At 43.1% G+C, this 20647-nt stretch overlaps 1 protein-coding gene across 1 annotated transcript in view; it reads left to right on the forward strand.

Moving 5' to 3' along the window:
* Nucleotides 1-435: 435 nt before the first annotated feature.
* The window catches only part of PLCD1 (phospholipase C delta 1), a 239063-nt gene continuing 218851 nt past the window's right edge, over nt 436-20647 (forward strand). Inside the window, exon 1 of the mRNA XM_040352793.1 lies at nt 436-633. Coding sequence (XP_040208727.1) covers nt 597-633 — 37 coding nt within the window. The 5' untranslated portion in view covers nt 436-596. The remainder of the gene's footprint in view (nt 634-20647) is intronic.

Genomic DNA, 20647 nt, shown 5'->3' on the forward strand with positions numbered 1-20647 from the left:
GGGGAAAAAAGGACGCCAATTTTGTTTGGGAGCCACGTCGCACGACCGCGCAATTGTCAGTTAAAGCGACGCAGTGCCGAATCGCAAAAAGTGCTCTGGTCTTTGACCAGCAATATGGTCCGGGGGTTAAGTGGTTAAAATTAATTTTATTTGCAAGAAAAATGAAGATGTTTGGAGTTTTTTGTTGTTTTGTTACCTGTCCGTAATTGACTACAGAAATGAAAACAGTAATGTGATTGGGTGCTGAGGACAGTTTTGTTTCTTCTTGTTTGGGATTGTAAAGCAGTTTCTATACAGTGACATAATGGATGCACTATGTCAGGTGAGCCTCAGCATTGGTTGTGGAATCAGATGAGCAATCCTGCCTCCTCCAGTCATAGTATTATAATGCTCCCCCCCTCCCCTTGCAGTGGCTGAAGCTGAGCACTGAGCAGGCTGGATGGGTTTGGCTGGGCGTGTTCAATCACTCAGCAGAAAAAGCTGCTGGACCAAATACACTGACATACTGCCTGGGACAGACTCATGATCACCACACTCTGAGGATTGTACTGCGCCACTGTGACTGGGAGCGCTACACCTGAGCAGACAGCAGAAGAATGGAGACCAATGGCTCAGTTTCCAACAGAGATCCCAGTAAGTACAATGTAATAGAGGGGGAGCCCCTGATAGGCCAGCTCAGATTGTTGTGACATGTAGAGGGAAGGCATGTTAAGATTTGTAAACATGGCTGTTTATGTCTTGGGATCAACCCGCACAGGTTCCCATTGAGCTGAGCGATCAGCAGAGTTTAGAACTTACTGAGAAATTGATTTCACCAACCACAGCTGCATGATTGCAACCTGCATGCTCTGAACCTTATGGGTCCATTTACATGATTGTATTCTACTGCTCCCATGTGTCCACCTTCCCTAGGATAAAATCCTTCCCTGTAGCAATGCAGTACTTTTTGAAAAATGTTTGTTTGTTTTTTGTTTCTGCGTTTTTAGCATGTTGGTATTTATATTGCCAGCATGCACAGGATCTTTACATTAGATCAAAAAGTTATTTTAAAGTGATCACAGCTGAAGAGTGCAGCATTTCAGGGCTACGCAGGACCCCTTTGTCAGGTACATGGCTGATGCTGATGCCTATCACATGCCTGACCAAGGGGCTCTTGCGTTCATTCTAAACTTTGCACTTTTTTGCTGTGACGTGATCACTTTGAAAACTTTTGGATGTTGTTTGAACATCATCCTGTCTGTGATGTTATCAGTTTCCTGCTGGCAGCACTTACCTACCCCTTAAAGGGGTTGTAAAGGTTTATTTGTTTAAATGACAAGCATACCATACTTGCCTCCAATGTGCAGTTCATTTTGCAGAGAGTGGCCCAATCGTCTTCTGGGGTCCCTCGGCACGCTGTCTCGGCTCCTCCCTGCAAGAGCTAACCCCCCCCCCCTCTGGAAAGCATAAGATGCATTAAGGTGAAAAACCACACAAATCTTTACAACCCCTTTAACCTACTCCAGTATTGCTTGTAAGTGTGTTGGGACTCGAGTAAGGATGAGCTTCGGCGTGTTCGCATAGAACACATGCAGAGCCCGCCAGGAAGTGTGCACGGCGCTGCGCTAATAACAGCCAGGTAGACATTTCACGATCCCTGCAGCCGAGCATCGGGACAATGTCTCCCTGGCTGTGATTAGCACAGCGCCGTGGTCACTTCCTGGCGGGCTCTGCACGTGTTCTATGCGAACACGCCGGAGCTTATCCTTAGTTGGGAGACCCATTGAACCCAATCAAGATGCAAGTAACAAGCCTTGCTCAATGATTTTACACTGGTGTGATGTCAGGCATTGGAGTTGATTCGCACCGCATTGCTGTGCACATCACATGAGATGTCTGTGCGTTGCCAATTCCGCCACATAAACTGTATGGCTGAAATTGTATTCACACCAAAATGGCGCAGAACCCTTTTTTTTTTTTTTTTTGGTCCGCACTGGAATCGGGTGGCATGGGTGTTCAGACCCATGCCACCTGCTTCCTGTACCATGTCACAGTTCGCAATGCGATCTGTGAACTGATTTGGGGTGTCATTAACTTGACATTGACACCCGCAGAAGTTTGTCAGTGTGAACTGTCTGCGATTCCGTTTCTCACACCAGTTTGAACTTGGGCTTCATTTAAAAAAAAAAAATTAAAATTGTATGTCAATGCCCATCTAAGGCTCGGTTCACAGTGGTGCAATGCGGGAAACCCTGCGATTCCTGTGCGGGTTCCCACATTACGCATTAATTGCAGGTGGTTTACACTGACATCTGCGGATGTTCATGTTAAGGTAATGTCACCCCCAAATCAGTCTGCAGATCGCAGTGCAAACTGTGAAAATGGTACAGGAGTCAGTGAGGACCAAAAAAAAGGTTCCCGCACCATTTCGGTGCAAATGCGATGTGATTTTAGCCATACAGTTTGTATGGCTGAATTTGCATCGCATGTGATGCGCACAGCAATGCGGTATGGATCACATGCAATGTCTGTGATTGCACCAGTGTGAACCCAGCCTAAGTGCATGTCAACCTACGCAGGAAATGCACATGGTGACCTCACAATGCATCTGCCTAATGTTACAAAAAAAGTGTCAATGTGACAGCCAGGCAACTGGTATTTTCTAAAAGAGGTTGGCAATAGCAACCCACCCATTTCTCTCAAAAAAAGATTCTTCTAAGAAGTCCTTAGAGCCAGATACTCTATTTGAACAATGTATGCTGCATGTGGCGTCACGTCTAGTTGAATCACAACGCACCTAGGTGCATTTACTGCGGTCGGACCACCAACAACCAACTCTTCATTTGTAGACATCAGTATAGCACAACGTTCTAGGACAGCGGAGGATTTGTTCCTTTTTTAGATTTGCGTGTTTAGAGACACTCAATAAGTAGGTCAGCTGAAATCACTCCTCGTGAGATGCTTGGTGAATGAAACGAGCTGAGAAATGACATGTGCAGTCTAGTTAGGAATGAGGCCGTGTGCCCTGGGTGTTTCTGGAGGAAATAGTTTATAGTGTCAATCTGCACACAGTACACAACAACAGACGTGTTCAGTGCGCAGCACATACCACAGCTTGGTAAAGAGCCAGAGAAATTCTGTTAATACTCCCAGCAATGAGAATACAGCTCTCTGAACATTGCATGCTTAATTTCATCACATTAAGTCGTTCGCTCTGACAAAAAGTTTGCTGTGTTCTGTTAGCTTTGAGTGCACTTTAAAAAAAGTTACAAAATATACAGTGCTTATCTCTGGCCGTGGCACATAAGAAAGGGTGACATCCTTCAGACATGATCCTGGGAATGATTAGGATCTAAAATCTCACAAAATGCTCCTTCAGCTTCATATCAGGAGATTTGGGATAGTTGTCATTCACGTGACAGTAGAAGGATTGTGACGTCACCCTTCTGAAGTGAAGTTTTTTTTTATTTTTATTTTTTCCATATGTGACTTTTTTATTATTATTTTTTTCTATTTAATGAAATAAAATATATAAATGTAACTAATATCGTTATTACTATATGAATTCCAGGTGCACATAACCTAATAATATGCACATGGGGAAGAGGAGCAAAGGGAAGGCAAATAGAAGGTAGAAGGCAGGTAAACTAACCTGAATGACAAACTACACAGAAAAGAAATAATGAAATAGAAGTAAAATTGATATATGTAGTAGCGCTTTGGCAATAATAGACCTGCTAAAAACTATACTAGGCAGGGCTAGATGTCTGCATAACCAGTGAAGTTGGTGACCTAGGGTGCCCCCCATTGCCCATTGTTTGAGAGTAACTTTCTCAGGATCATTCAATGAAAGGGGCTAGCTTGCTGTCATATCCACTAGTGCCACTTGGCGGCATCTTCTTTGATACCCCTGCATTGCCTGTGAAGTTTCATTGGTGTCATACTCTAGAAGGGCTTTTAGGTCACCCATATCTGATGCATACTCGCCTACCTATGACTTTCGCCATGTGAACTGGCGTCTTTTATCCATAATAAATGGATCTGTTGCTTTGGTAGTGATGTGAACTCTGTAAACATGACCATATTCATGTAATTCTAATGCAAGCTATAGACCAAGATGGCCTTATTTTACTGAATGAGTGCTCTGCTGAGGGGCCATCACAAGTACATAAACAAACCTACATGGTTATACAGTCAGGGGGCATCCTTACAACTGGCATTAACAAAGGATGAAGGCATGCAGAACTTGGTAGAAAGTAATACAGCCTTGCTACTCGGCTGAGTGCTATTTTTTTTATTTGTTCTGGAGCCAAGATGCTTTAATGAGCGCTGCAGAAACCTCCATGTGACCAACAAGATGATAGCTTGGTAATACTTGGATTACTGCTGTAGGATGATGTGAGTGAGTGAGTGAGTAACTTGTATAGCGCTACAAATTCGAACTAAATCGCCTCAAGGCGCTTTTTGCATCCAGTGCCGTCCTGTGTCTTCAGAAGAGGTGGATCTTAAGGTTTTTTTTTTTTCTGAAGGCCCGATGGTTTTCTTCCATGCGGATGTCCGTGGGTAGAGCGTTTCATAGCAGTGATCCTTGAACTGCAAATCTTCATTCTCCTTTTAGATTTGAAGCGGGTCTTGGGGATGTGGAGAAGGTTTTGGTTAGTTGACCGGAGGGCGTGATTAGGGGTGTAGTGTTTTATTTTCTCACATAGGTATTAGGTTTGATCATCCATTCAAGATGGTGTTCGTTCCTTAATGATTTAGGGGTCTCTCTTTCAAACGGGTGGCCCGTTCATGTCCGCCTGCCAGTTTTTTAGGTGGACCTGAACGGGTGCTCCATGCTCCTCTATGGAGCCGCGGATGTCAGCGGTGACATGCCCGCTGACATCCGACCCGCCAAAGTGTGACGGAGGAAAAAACTATTTTTTCATCCGTCTGGCGGATCCGATCGGGTGAACACGGACAGACGGTTCGTGTTCATCCAATTTCCCCCCCCCCCCCCCATAGGGGAGAGCGGAGAAAAGACAGGGCGGTCCCTGCACAGTGTGCGGGGACCGCCCTGTCATCCGCCGGCTCAGCAGGGATCAACGGAGCGATCCCCACTGAGCAAGCGGAGGTTCATGGGGCGGATCATTACTGATCCGCCCTGTGTGAAAGGGGCCTTACTGTGTGGACTAGTACCTTATTTTCCTACACCGTGCCCTGCATATTTTACATTTGCAACAGTCCCTGCCCCCAAGGAGCTTACAATCTAAGTGTAGGAGGAAACCAGAGTGCCTTGAGGAAACCCATGCAAGCACAGAGTGAACATGCAAACTATACTGTAAGTTAGGCATCCAAAACCAAAGAACCTAGTGCTGCAAGGCAACAGTGCTAACCACTAAGCCACTGTACTGTCTACCCCATCATGGTGGAAGTGTTGTACTTGCTTTAGTTGCAGGGCAGGCTGGTGTCCCCTAAAAGTGGACCTTGCACTGGCTTATTGCATCGGACATCCCTTCTTTATTTGAAATCACCATTAGATAGTAGCAAAAAAAAAAAGCTTATGGGGGAAAAAAGTTAGAACCTTAACCAAGCCTCTGCACTTATGCTACAAAACTTCTACCAAGGTTAGGTGAATAACAATTGTCCCAAATTTCAACAAGTCTCTCAGAACAGAAGTTGGGGCGCAGAGAAAAGTATATTTTTTTATAACTTTTTCCCCACAGTTGCTTTTTATACTACTATAATCAGGCAAATTCATATGAGGAAGGCCTGGTGTAGTGAGCACAGATTACCAAAGCCTGCTTTAATCTTTCCTCCTTCCCTTTTTTTTTTTTTTTTTTTTATTATTATACGAGGAGGGGCATTAAGCACTTTATTGACCAGCTACTCAGAAGCCAAGTGAGCAGCCCACTGCTTTTTGGAGCCCCAGTGATGGATGTAGGCTCACAAAATGGGCACTACAATCTGCATGTCGGAAAACATTTTAAAGTAGTCTGTTCTAGCTTCTTATTCAGTTGTCCTGTTGGCAAATACCTTCCTGCTTTCCCAACCTCTATCTTGGCTGCCTCCCCCCCCCCCCCCCCACCTGCATACCATTCCCTCTCTTCACGTCTGTAATTCATCTGTATTCCAGGCCGCATTCCTGCACCTACTCGTGTATTCTGATCTAACCTGCTCCTGCTGTACTTCTGCAGGCCAGCAGATTTAGGCCATCACACAGGCGATTATATGAATATACTGGATTCCAGTGGCAAGAATCAGCGGATTCTTGGGGCTAGGATGACAGGTGTATGGCAAATGGCGGCTGTTCGGCCTGTACAAAATAATGACGGGCTGAGAGGAGCCATTGCTGTTCACATGTATCCATAAGATGCCATTGGGGACTGATGAGATACCCTGGGTACACCTAGTCCAGGCTTGGACATCCATTCCTGACAACTAGTTGTGCAGATGCATGCGAACAGCAATTGTTCCAGTCAGTCGTTATTTTGACAGAATGGCTGAAAAGAGTGGGAAAACCTGTCCAGCAGTGTTACCCCTTCCTTCTCAGGAGACACCTGCTCAGCAGGTCAGCTTAAAGACAATTTTTTTTCACAAGTTCCAATATATTGACCCGATTACCTCAGAGCATCAACACTGTAGTCCAAACCCTTTAACCCTTCAGAACCCTTTTTAAAACGCCTGCTTACAAGGCGGCTGCCATTGTTCGTATACATCTGTCATCCTAGGTGCAGTAATTCATTGGCTCTTGCTGGCAGAGACTGGTGTAGGCATGTAGTGTAATGGAGACCTAAAGTGACCCTGTGCTTTCTCATGTATGGCAAAGCAATAGGTTCACTTAAGTTTTTAATTCACTAACTGACAGCCTGGATGTCACACCACTTCGTCAAATTCAATCTATCCAAAGCCGAGCTCATCATTTTTTTTCCTCCCCCCCCCCCCCCCCCCCCCCCCTGATTTCTCTGTCAAGATCGATGGCACTACTATCAGCCTGTTCCCCCATGCCAAGGTTCTAGGTGTAATACTGGACTCTGAACTATCCTTTCAGCCCCACATCCAATCACTGTCCAAACCTTGCCGCCTCAACTTCCGCAACATCTCCAAAATATGCCCTTCCTAATAAATGACACCACAAAACTCTTGGTTCACTCCCTGATCACCTTTTGACTACTGCAACTCCCTCCTCACGGGATTACCTTTACACAGGCTATCCCCCCTTCAGTCCATCATGAATGCTGGCAGACTCATCCACCTTACCAACTATTCAGTGTCTGCTACCCTCCTCCTGTATTGTATTGTATTGTATTGTAACGGCACTGTCTGCCCTAATGTTGTAAAGCACTGCGTAAATAATATATAGTGTAGTAGTAGTAGTAGTAGTAGTAATAATGATAAATAGTGTTGCCCTGCCATAAAACCTAATTTCCTATGGCTTCCTCGATGCCCTATTGGCTGCTAGGGTCAGGAAAGGAAATCATTTGTATGCCTAGTTGCTCTAGTCCGTGCCTACACAGGTCTGAAGCATGATTCTGCACCAAGTACTAAAGAGTAAGGGAAGGGAGTTGCATGCTTTTTAAAACCTGGAAGTACCAGATAATTTTTTAACAGAGCGGAGAGGAAATGATAGAAAAGTACACATGTGCTGCTGGGGTGGTGGTCATTATACCAAATACAGTTATTGTACTTTGCTTAGGCTGGGTTCACACCATCCCCACATGCGGCTCCCAGCAGGGTCCTGTGCGTCCTGGTTCACCGTTTCAGGTCCGGTTTCAGCCTGAATTTTTGGCTGAATTCGGACCAGAAATGGACCAAAAGACGCACAGGGCTCCTGTGTAAATTTGCACCGGAGCCACAGCGGAGATATGTGAACCTGGAGCCAGTCAAAATCTTCTGCTATTGGATGTGGAAAAACCCCACATCTAATTTGCAATGGTGTGAACCCAGCCTTAAAGTAGACCTAAACTTAAAATGTAGGTCCCCCCTAAAAAGACCTTGACATTTAGTCCATTGAAGTGGAGTAAGGCTTCACTACCTGTTTCCCTTAGTAAGGATGGAGGCGCCAGGACCGAGGGATTGCCTGCGATCGCCATCGGGGGTCCGACATCGCGGGCGGCTATGACCGGTAAGTGTCCTTATTAAAAGTCAGCAGCTACACTGTTAGTAGCTGCTGACTTAAAAAAAAAAAAAACATTGCGGGTGGAATCCTGCTTTAAGTTTAAAGTTACAGGGTCTGTGAAAAGCTTACCTCCCTGACTATCTTGTATTTACCATAACAGAGCTTCCCCTGCTGCTCCTTTTTCTTGTGCAACTGCCACAAAATCACTGCATTGGCAGATGTCTAAGTTTAGAATGAGCAGTGATGTCAATCCCTCAACCACGTGACGGTGCTCAGGCCAAGCAATTGATCACGGGTTCTGATCACTGCATCTTGGGAAGATGTCGCATGCACCCCCCATACTTTTAAGTACCAGGTACAGTATTTTGCAGCAGACACAGGAGAAAGGGCAGCAAGGACGTTAAGACTAGTATAATAAAGTAAAAAATTATAAGAGGGCTCCACCCTAGAAGGTGCCTTTCCACAGGATTAGCAGCTGCCCCTTTAAGTGTTTGAACCACTAATGCTGCGTACACACGATTGGCATTTCCGATGGAAAAAGTCATATGGGAGCTTTTCATCGGGTATTCCGACCGTGTGTATGCCCAATCGGACTTTTTCTGTCTGAAATTCCGACTGACTTGGATAGAGAACATGGAATTCCGACGCACTAAAAACCACGCATGCTCAGAATCAAGTACAAGATGGGAGCACTCGGTCTGGTAAAACTAGCGTTCAGAATGGTGATACAACGTGACGAACGTGCTAACAGACTGAAAAGCACAAGGCTGAAAAGCGCAAATCGTCTCTCGCCAAACTTTTACTAACACAAGATCAGCAAAAGCAGCCCAAAGGGTAGCGCCGTTGGAATTGAACTTCCATGTTGTACGTCACCGCATTTTTGATGGTCGAAATTTGGTGTGACCGTGTGTATGCAAGACAGCTTTAGCGGAATTCCATCAGAAAAACCATCCAAGTTTATTCCGATGGGAAAACAAGTCATGTGTACAGGACATTCGAATATTTAGTTTGTGCTTACAAACCCCCAAAAATGTATTTGTGTAATACAATGTAACAAATATAAAAACAAAAAAAATATTATCACATATGATGGTAAACCATACACTCTTCCTCTACAAGTGTACAAAGTTTGTTGTCTGGGGGACCTATGGCCAGTGAGCACCGATTTTTTGTTTTTGTTTTTTTTTTTTTTTCCCCCAAAGCCGGGCACCCCCTTCCATAGGCTCCCATGTTAAACGTCAGTCTAGTCATGGGCACAGTGAGGCATGGACACAGTGATGCAAAGTGAGGCATGCAGATGGACACCCTAGGCTTATACTCAAGTCACTGTTTTTTTTCCTTTTTTTTTTTTTTTTTTTGTGGTAAAATTAGGTGCCTCGGTTTATATTCGGGTCGACTTTTACTCGAGTATATACGGTACTTTCAAATCTCATCAAAATAAATTTACCCACTTGCCACACGTGGTGGAGCACTTTATTTTGGAGTGAAGAAGTTTTATTTATTTATATTTGTTTTATTTTTTGTACACAAAGAAACATATTTTGGTATTGTAAGCAAAAACACTTAGTGTAGAAACGCTTATCTTTAAAAACTCTAGGCTCCATGCACACTGGACGCTAAAATAATGTTATAAAAACGCCAGTAGCTTTGCAGGGAGTCTTTTCAACATTTAAGTTTTTTTCTTTCAACATTTTTAAGTTTTTGCATTAGCGTTTTTCAGTATTGGCTTTTTTTTTTTTTTCCAATGGATCAAAAACACTAAATGCTGGAGGGCAGCGTTTTTCAGCGTCTATAGGCGTTTGGCATTTTTTATCTTTTTTTTTTTGGTAAAAAAAATGCATTTTTTAATGCGATTTTTTTATTTATTTTTTTTTCTCAGGCGTTCAGAAAAAAGCCCATAAACTCCACTGCTCATTAACAACTTGCCGAACAGCCGCCGTCGTTTTACGGCGGCAAGTCGGCTCCCCTGTGCGAGAGCACGTAGCTATACGTCGGCAGTCGCGCAGGCCACTAGGGGTGCGTGCGCTCGCCCCAGGGCACGATCGACGCCGGGCACCTGCGATTGCTCGTTACAGAGCGGGGACCGGGAGCTGTGTGTGTAAATACACAGCTCCCGGTCCTGTCAGGGGGAGAAATGCAGATCTTATGTTCATACAATGTATGAACAGCCTGGAAGTCGGTCCGATCGAACCCCAATACCAGGACAGCTGGGGGCAGCTGTACCCTCCTAGAGACAAGTTCCGAGAGCTCCCAGTTATGCCTTAATGTCCCACTGCGACATTATTTGTATAACCAAAGGCCTACAAGTATCTCTGTGACTGTGTTTGATTTGTATTCTTGCTACTGTAACTTGTGTATATTGGTGGTCCGCGAGGACTGACTTTTTGATGAGAAATAAAAAATTAAAAAAAAAAAACAATGTATGAACAGAAGTTCGGTCATTTCCCCTAGTGAGGCCACCCCCCCTACAGTTAGAACACACCCAGGGACATACTTAACCCCTTCCCCGCCCCCTAGTGTTAACCCCTTCACTGCCCGTGGCATTTTTTATAGTAATCCAATGCATTTTTATAGCACTGATCGCTATAAAAATGCCAATGGTCTCAAAAATGTGTTAAGTGTCCGCCATAATGTCGCAGTACCAAAAAAAAATCGCTGATCGCCGCCATTACTAGTAAAAAAAAATATTAATAAAAATGCCATAAAAATACCCCCTATTTTGTAAACGCTATAACTTTTGCGCCAACCAATCAATAAACGCTTATTGCGATATTTTTCGTAAAAAAAAAAAAAAAAAAATGTAAATGAATACTTCTCGGCATAAACTGAGAATTTTTTTTTTTGATATTTTTTTGGGGGATATTTATTAAAGCAAAAAGTATTATATATTTTTTAAAAAATTGTGGCTCTATTTTTGTTTATAGCGCGAAACCGCAGAGGTGATCAAATACCACCAAAAGAAAGCTCTATTTGTGGGAAAAAAAGGACGCCAATTATGTTTGAGAGCCACGTCGCACGACCGCGCAATTGTCCGTTAAAGCGACGCAGTGCCGAAACACAAAAAGTGCTCTGGTCTTTGACCAGCAATATGGTCCGGGGGTTAAGTGGTTAAAGCTGAAAAACTTCCATGCATGCATGGACACATAGGCTAACATAGAGTGGAGTTTGGGCATTTTTTTTTTAAAGCAGTTTATCAGCTCCAGTGTGCATGGAGCCTAAATAAGACAAGTATAATGTGTTTAGGGAAGCAGACGTTGCGTAGGCCCAGTCAGATAACCTAATTGCACCAGAGGGCTGAGAAACTTTTGACATGAGGGGCAAACGCAAAGGTCTACCATGGACAAAATGTTTCATGGTGCTGCATGGTGAAAAGTGGGTGTTCTAAGGATATTGTTATTGTGACATTCCATTTATCTTCCAGCATCAGCTCATTTTTGCAGCTTTCAGCATTTGAACACATGTTCACATCTCACAATCACAAAGGCAGTTTGTGCCGAAAAGACTACCTCCCGTCAGATTCAGTGATCACATGTCTTAACTGGGAGCAGGTAGTTTTACACTGCCCAGCATGTCTCCCTAATGGTATTCTGGAAATCTGTAATTATCGGGATGTCTGGGCTATTATTGGGGACATGCTAGTTGCTTGACTGTCTCTTGGTTGAGCATTTCCTAAGGCAGGCCTGAGGTGGAGCAGGAACCGGTTGAGATTTGAACCATGTATGGTCAGGCTGAATATACCAAGTTGATTGATCGTTCAACTTGGGTACAACCAGCCTGGCAGATTTTATATGTGATAATAACTAGCCGCAAGTATAGCCGCTTGCAGTAATCGTTGTCTTCTCCTGCTGGGAGAATACAGTGGCTTGGCAGGAGGGATTGCCCTGTGTTGAAAGTTGCAACCCGTGGTTGCAGGAAATACATTTTGCTCCATGTACAGGCTGTGTAAGATGCTGACCTGTAAAAAAGTATGCAGTATGTCTGTATACCTGGCTTGGCTTACTGAATGGGGGGGGGGGGGTTGAGGACTGAAGCCTTTGATCTAGACCTAATCTATAAGATTAGGTTTTCTTCTGAAAAGGTGGAACATGTTATGTATTCTCCCTTTGCCTTGAACATGTTTGTTTCATCCAATACAGATGTAAGATGCAAACCTGAGATTCCAGTTTTCGATTTTATGACAACAGTGGCAACTATTACGTATCCCTGGCAAGCTTCACTCATGTGAAGGTTTATAAATAAATCCTGGCTCATAAACTGAAATATGACAGGGTTCCCTTTCAGTATCTTCTGTCAAGATAACTACATTTCAGGCTGTATGAATAAGGCCTCGTTCACACAGGCCTGAAAAACGCAGCATTTGCAGGTGCTTGACTTTTTTCAGCCTGCAAAAGCACCTCTATGTGGCTCCATGCACACTGGACGCTAAAATAATGTTGTAAAAACGCCAGTAGCTTTGCAGGGAGTCTTTCAACATTTTTTTTTTTTTTTTTTTTTAAGTTTTTGCATTAGCGTTTTTCAGTGTTAGCTTTTTTTTTCCAATGGATCAAAAACACTAAATGCTGGAGGGCAGCTGCTGCCTGATCTCCGCGCTCCCTATAGCAGCAGTATGGGAAGAAGTTTCCTGCACTAGTTGTCACTTTTTAAAATCAACTTCAAACCCCAACATCCTTTGCGGTTGTCAGCTTGTAGTTCTCAATGAACAACCATAGTGCTGTGGAGCATCGTGGTAGTTCATTGAATTCTTCCTGCCAGTGTATCTGCTTGCCCGTACAGGATGTATGGCACACAAATCTACCGACAGATCTCCATGGCGGCAGCAATTTTCAGTTTGCTGGTGCAATGCTTTACAGGCTCCAAAAGAAAAAAAATAATAAATGCACATTGTGTTGCAGGTAAAAAAAAAAAAAATGTGCATTTATTATTTTTTTAAAAAGGTGATTGTATCCTTTATGGTTCACTTTTTTTTTGTTGCATAAAAGGTGAACTAACACCATACACTGTACTTGGCCTCCTTAGGTGCTACGCTGTGAGTGCCCACGCAACTGCAGCAGTCCCGGGATTTGAAATCTCCACTTGTCTCTTTTCTCTGCGCAGCCAATCAGAATTGATTTGATCCGTCTCTAAAGCACAGCACAAAGAGGGAGAAGAGCAGGGATTATAAATGCCAAGACTGCTGCATGGGCACTGACAGCTTGGCACCAGTGGAGGCCAGGGGTAGGAAGTGTGTATGGTCTTTACCATTTCATATTTTTTTTTTTCTGTAAAGGTGCACCAACCCTTTTAAATAAATTATGCCTACATATCCTACCATCCACAAATTTCTACAGCCAATTATTTTATTGGTCAGTAAACGGAGTTTGTGTGCGTTTTTATTTATTTATATATATATATATATGTGTGTGTGTGTGTGTGTGTGTGTGTGTGTGATCCGTTGCTTGCCTTGCCCATATCAGTTGAATTGAAAATGATACCATTTACCTGATTTCCTTTTCCTCAGTCTCTGTCCTGCAGTCACATGTATTGCAGACATTCATCCAGACACTGAGAATAGGCTATGACTCACAGCACAGATTTTGGAAAGGATATGACTCTGCAATGTTTCCTTTTTGATGTAGCTGCAGTCTTGTTAAAGTGATTGTAAAGGCAGAAGTTATTTTTTTTATCTTAATGTATTCTATGCATTAAGATAAAAAGCCTTCTGTGTGCAGCAGCCCCCCCAATACTTACCTGAGCCCCATCTTGATCCATCGATGTCCGCAAGTGCCTCTTCCGTCCGGAACTCGCCCACCTGATTTGCATGAGACTCGGCAGTGGCGCCATCGGCTCCTACTGCTGACAATCAAAGTCCTTTAGACAATGAGGAGAGAGAGAGGGGGCGGGGATGAACCACGGCTCAGTGTTTGAAGCTGCTTGCTGTGGGGGCACTCAACAGGAGGGAGGGGCCAGGAGCACCGACGAGGGAGCCGAGAAGAGGAAGATCTGGGCTGCTCTGTGTGAAACCACTGCACAGAGCAGGTAAGTATAACATGTCTGTTATTTTTCTATAAAAATAACAAGACTTTAGTATCACTTTGTTATGCAATGAGTACTTTTATGATTATCTCTATAAAACCATGCAGTCAATGGGGTCAATCCACTTGGGGCCTGTTCACACATGGTGTGAGAAACCAGTGTTTAAACTGCACTGGGTGTGCTATCTGCTGGGGGTGTCAACGTATTCCCAACGACACCCAAAGTGCAGAATACCATGCAATCCTGTTGCAGTGTATTTTTAAAATTGGTGCATGCACTACTCTTGTAGTGATCCAGTGCGATTTTTTTTTTTTTTTTTTTTTTATTTATTTTTCTTTATGATCCTTGTCCACTGTCCTGCTGACCTCCCATCCTCTTACCCATTGACCTTTTTTTATTTATTTTTTTATTTTTTTCCGCATCAGACAGGTTAACTCTGGCCCTGGTGTCCTAACAACCTCACCCAGTTCATTCAGATGTCAGTTGGACCTCCCAGTGTTTGTGAGCAGGTGGTTTTACAAAACATCACATGAGGGGGGGGGGGATATATATATATATGTGTGTGTGTGTGTGTGTGTGTTCATTATTATTTTTTTCATAAGGGACTTGGCAAACTGTTTGTGTGTTGTTTTTACTGTGTAATTTTTTTTTGAATGAGTAATGCCGCGTACACACCATCAATTTATGTGATGAAAAAAAACGACATTTTCTGTGGAGTAAAAAACAACGTTTTTGAAACTTCAGTTTTCAAAAACTACGTTGCCTACACAGCATCGTTTTTTCACAATGCTCTAGCAAAGCGATGTTACGTTCACCACTTTTTTCCATTGAAGCTCGCTTCATAACTGGCTTCTGGGCATGCGCGGTTGTAAAAACGCTGTTTTAAACGTCGTTTTTTGCTACACACAGTAAATTTCTGTGAACCAAAAAATGACGTTTTGAAAAACGACACATAAAATTGAAGCATGCTTCAATTTTTTTTTTGTCATTTTTCACAAGACATAAAACAACGTTTTCCCCCACACACGGTCATTTAAAGTGACGTTTTTAAAAACTTTTTTTTTTTTTTTTCATCACATAAAGTGATGGTGTGTATGCGGCATAAGAGTACCATGTATTCCCTACTCCGTCCCAATCTGTGTGATTAAGTATCTGGGAACTCCCTTATCGTTAAAGGGGGGCTTTCAAATTCTACAGACCCCCACAATCATTGGGTCAGGGTGCCCTCCTATGTTAGGGGAAGTTCAGGAGGGCAACCACTTGTTCCCCTTTTCCTGAAGGGGCTGGTATGAATTGTGGGAGAAACTCCAATGCAGTATTTAACTGTGGTGATCTGCTATTTTAAATATTGCATGTGATATTTCATATGAAACACAAATATCACATGCTAAACGTTAGTGAATTTTAAGGTTTGGATACAAGGGAAGTCTCTGTTGAATTTATGGGAAACCGCAATCACAGGGTAATTGCATTCATCCTGAATCATAGGTAATGAAGACACAAGGATAGGACAAGAACATTGAACTTTAAGAGAGCTAACTTTACTAAGCTGTGCTTCATACTTCACAACATTAAATGGGAAGATATTCTAGAAACCAAAACCAAGGCGTTCATAATGGTGTCCTCCAGTGTATTCCAATGGGAAACGCATTATAATAGAAGTTAAGCTGAACCTGAATGGCTAAAGAGTAAAAGGGCACATTAGAGGGGGAAAAAAAAGGCTGAAGGGTCACTGTCGGCATTCCAACACTACAAAGAATGCAATGAGAAATGTAAAAGTGTGATCAGGGCAGCATAAATAGACCTTAAGAGACACAAATAAGAGGAGGGTAAAAAGAATCCCCAAAAATGTTTTTAAATACTGCATATTAGGCATTGTGGCCACCCAGTGGGAGATTTCTGTCGTGTCCAGCCATCTCTCATTTGTGGGCGATACCAATGCTGTTGTGCTAACTGCCTTTACTCCCTTTACCCAGAATCTGGCAGATGATCTGGTTCCCATGAACGCAGAACAGACACTCCTTGGCCTGCTATAGCTATAACTCTGGAAAAGGTCCAAAAGTCCTTCCTCCCTTCTGGAATCACTTGGTGAAATCCGCTTTGCCTTTTTACCAGTATACCTACAACAATAGAGGTTGCCCAAAACATTTTTACATACACACGTCCCCGTTCTGACTTGTGCCCGCGATTGTGTGTGGCCAGCGGACATCGTGGCACTTGGTTTGCAGAGCCTTCCACTGCTATGATGCCTTCAAGTTGATCACCTCTTTATGAATCGGTGTTGGTCATCTTCAATGATTATTTTCCAACATTGCATCACCCCATGTGGGGGACCTCAGCATGCATATGATACATTTTCTATGTTTTGATTCACTCAAAACAAGTTAATGTGTATGAGAGTGCTATGCACTACCACTTTGTTTTTCTTTTTGTTTCTGTGTATTGCTGCTCCTTGTTGCTGGGTGCCCTACCCCTGCTTGGGCTTGGACACCCAGCCTTTTGTTTACGTGTTAAAAACACAATGAAAAGAATGTTTGCCCCATAAAGAATAGTCTGGAGAATTTAGTGACAAGCTGACAGCTTGAAAGGGAAAAAAAAAAGCCGGTAACCGGCTTCCGTTTACTTCCATTACCAGCTGTCATTTGCTGACTGCTGATCAGGTGGTAAAGAGCCCACTGTGAAGAACTCGGTGATCACAGAGCATGCGGGCGACGTGAGAATGGGAGGATGTACATGGATATCTTCCCTCCAGGCATTTTGAGGCCTGCGCTGTAGCCGTCTTTTGGCTATAGCGTGGACGTCAAGTGGCTAACAATGCTCGGGGTGCAGTCTTATGTATTAGTGAGCCAATAACAAGGGAAAACAATGACACTTTCTCTATCAACGATGGGGAAGTAGGAAGGGAGTAAGGTGTTCATCTTTCCATTATTTATTTATTTATTTATGAAAAAGGTAAATTTCTACTTTTTTACTTTTGCTTATGTTTGTTTTGTCATACTTTTTCTGTAAATATTTATTGCACCCTAAAGCCTTTTTTTGTTTTTCCTTAAATAACAAACATGTCATACTTGCCTCCACTGTGCAGTTTGTTTTGCAAAGAGTGGCCCCGATCATCCTCTTCTGGGGTCCCATGGCGGCTCTCGTGGCTCCTCCCCACTTCAGATAACCCCCTCTGGGAAGCTCTCTCCCGAGGGGGTTACCCTGCGGTCACGCTCCAGTGTCATATACTCGGTGTCCATAGATGCAGAGTGTATGACGTCATTGGATTTGATTGACAGCAACGGGAGCCAATGGCTGCGCTGCTATCAATCTATCCAATTAAGAGCCGAGAAGCCATGGAGAAAGCAACGCGGGATTGTGCTCAGGGAAATTCGGGGCTCTGGTAAGTAAAACAGGGGGTTCAGGGGGGCCCGACACTGCAAGGTGTTCTTTCACCTTAATGCATAGGATGCATTGAGGTGAAAAAACACGAGAGTTTACAACCCCTTAAGGCAATTTTTGGAAAATGTGCTGAGCTTACCCTATTGGTCTCTTTTGCCATAAATTCAGTCTCCTGCCTGCCAGCTGTCATGTACCCTGAACCATGCATGCGCAGCTCAGCGAACATTGATGGCTTCGCTCTGTGCTGCACTTATGTGACCCACGTGTGCATGCACGGGAGTAACGTCATCGCACCCAGGCCAAACGTTCGATGGCATAGAAGTCACGTGATTTTTACCGTTATTTCGCGGCCACAATTTTGCTGCGATTATAGGGAATGCCTGTGTGTGGCATCAAAATCGGACCAAAGTAGTGCAGGGAAGTCGGAACCACTTGAAGTCGTACTAACATGAATGGTTGTCACTGGAAATCATGGGAAACGACTTGTCCTGATACTTTTCCATCACAAATCGTGGGACAAGTCTTATAAGTGTGAAAGGGGCCTTAGGCAGACACTTATAGAAGTCGCAAGATAGCTCTAACTGATGATGAGAAAGGGTATTTAGCAGTTTATATTTACTAAAATGATTGCATTTCCATGTTCTGTGTACTGTGGGAGACCAGATATAATGAATGCAGGGTCCTGGGTTTAGTAACATTTTAATGCTCCACACTATAAACCAGATTTTACCCTGTCATCTAAGAGATTAAAGTATTTTTTTTTTTCTAAATAACAATGTTATACTTGCCTCCGCTGTGCAGCTCGTTTTGCACAGAGTGGCCCCGAACTGCTTCTTCTGGGGTCCCTCTGCGGCTGTCTCCGCTTCTCCAGGTAAGCACTCCACACATAGGATGCATTAAGGTGAAAACACGTTTACCTTTACAACCCCTTTAAGGCTGGGTTCACACTAGTGGGAATTGGATGCAGGTTTCACCGCATCCAATTTCCAAGACGGGAGATTGTGACCGGCTCTCTATGGAGCCGGTTCATATATCTCTGTGGCGGCTGCAAAGCTTTGGCTCAGTTTCAGGTCAGAATTCAGGCAATAATTCGGCTCTGATTCATCCCTGAAACTGAGAACTTGGAACGCACCAGACCCCTGCTGTAAGTCGCAGTGTGAACCCAGCTTCAAATTGTTCTTTAGCTAGAAATTCAGCTATCAAGACAGAGGTAATGGCAAGTTTGAAGCTCACTCAATGGATTTTATCATGGAATTTGCAGAATGATTGGAATTTTAGCAATTTTTCTTTTCCCATCTCTGGCTTTGTACAAACATGTACATAATGAAAAATTGCATTCTGCCTTCTTGTAATTTTAGGCCAGGTTTTGCCTAGCTTTATTACAACCCCTGGTATGACACTCTATGCTATATTCTAGTTGGACAAATCACGGGAACATTGGTGCAGCATCAAAGCAAAATAAGCACCGAACCTGGGTTCACACTTGTGCGATGCAGACACCGCATGTGATTCGCACAGGAATCGGACCGTATTTATGTGCAATGTCTGTGCAGTGCAATATGAGCCATTTATGTCTTAAATTGCATCGCATCCGCACCAAAGAGGTGCAGGGCCCATTTTTTGCTTGCTCCTGAATCGCATCACATGCTGGCAATTGCGTTTTGTGATCTGCTTCAGGGTGCTGTTAATCTAACATTGACACCCGCAGCAGACCGCATGGACACGTGGGATTTGCTTTGCAGTGTGATCCGAGAAAACGCAGTGAATCTTGTTTCCCGCATCGCATCAGTGTGTGCCAGGGCTGAACAGTAATTGACATAAAAAAAACACTAGGCAGTGAAGTAAAGTCAGTATCTAGAGGAAGAGATGGGCATCCGAGAGGAAAGATGAGGTCACTGGCAGCTGTCTGCAACATCAGTATGACAAAGAGGAGGAAGCGCACTGCTCAGGAGCTGATCTATGTGGGGGGGGGAGAATCTTGTTGCGTATGACAATAATCAGTTTCCACAGTAGCAGATTACACATAAAGAAAAGGAACGCGCGTGGTCTGATGCATGAGTTCTTGAAAGAGTTTATTTTAAACAAAATGGTATATTATCTAAATGTACATATTTTGTATCTTATCATAGAGGGCACCCACAGTAGTTCAGTTTTAGTGGTTTATGTTCGCAACAATGTATGGTATCAACCAATATTAAATAATTCAGGTATGTTTTCTATTAAGTTATTTTTATTGAGATTTTCGTCACAGAAATTTTATATAAGAAAAAAAAAAAAACATGGAAATGTACGATTAAAGCCCATTAGTGCCCTAAGTATATTTTAAAGGGGTTGTAAAGGTTTTGTCTTTTATTTTATAAATAGGTTCCTTTAAGCTAGTGCATTGTTGGTTCACTTACTTTTTCCTTCAATGTCCCTTCTAAATGTTTTGTTTTTCTTTGTTTGAATTTCTCACTTCCTGTTTCTCCTCAGTAAGCTTTCCACCATCATCCGAGTGGTGGAAAGTCATTTAGAACAGCTTACTGAACACCTTAATGAGGAGGAACAGGAAGTGAGAAATACAGACAAAGAATACAAGGAAAAAAAACATTTAGAAGGGAAATGGAAGGAAAAGGTAAGTGAACCAACAATGCACTAGCTTAAAGGAACCAATTTAGAAAATAAAAAACAAACCTTTACAACCCCTTTAAAGATCTGTAAATAAATGTAGGTTACCGTGAAAAATATTAGGAATAATTTACAGGTATACATTGGTGGTTGCGCAATAAATCCACAATTTAAGTATAAAAAAATATATACTTATGGAACAGTGAGCAAAGAGAAAATTGTTTCCCAAACAATTGATGGTAATTGCGCAGCATACCAACTCAGGAAACCAGTGAAATATTTTTCTATTGTATAAAATATAACGGCACATTTTAATATATAATTTTCAACCTATCATTTAACATATACCAAACAAGCAAGCATAGTTTGTTGAAAAAGCAACTCTATATTTACAGCTCGGTAACCACCATGTGCAACCTTGTGCATCTAATGACACCTTGGCATGCCAATAAAACACACAATAATATAAACTCTTGTACAGTGGCGTAGCGTGGGGGGTGCGAGGGGGACCACCGCCCCAGGCGCAAAACTTAGAGGGACGCTGTCACGAGTGTGGAGAGGAGGGAGCGC

Source organism: Rana temporaria, chromosome 5, assembly GCF_905171775.1.
Source record: "Rana temporaria chromosome 5, aRanTem1.1, whole genome shotgun sequence".
NCBI classification, from domain to species: Eukaryota; Metazoa; Chordata; class Amphibia; order Anura; family Ranidae; genus Rana; species Rana temporaria.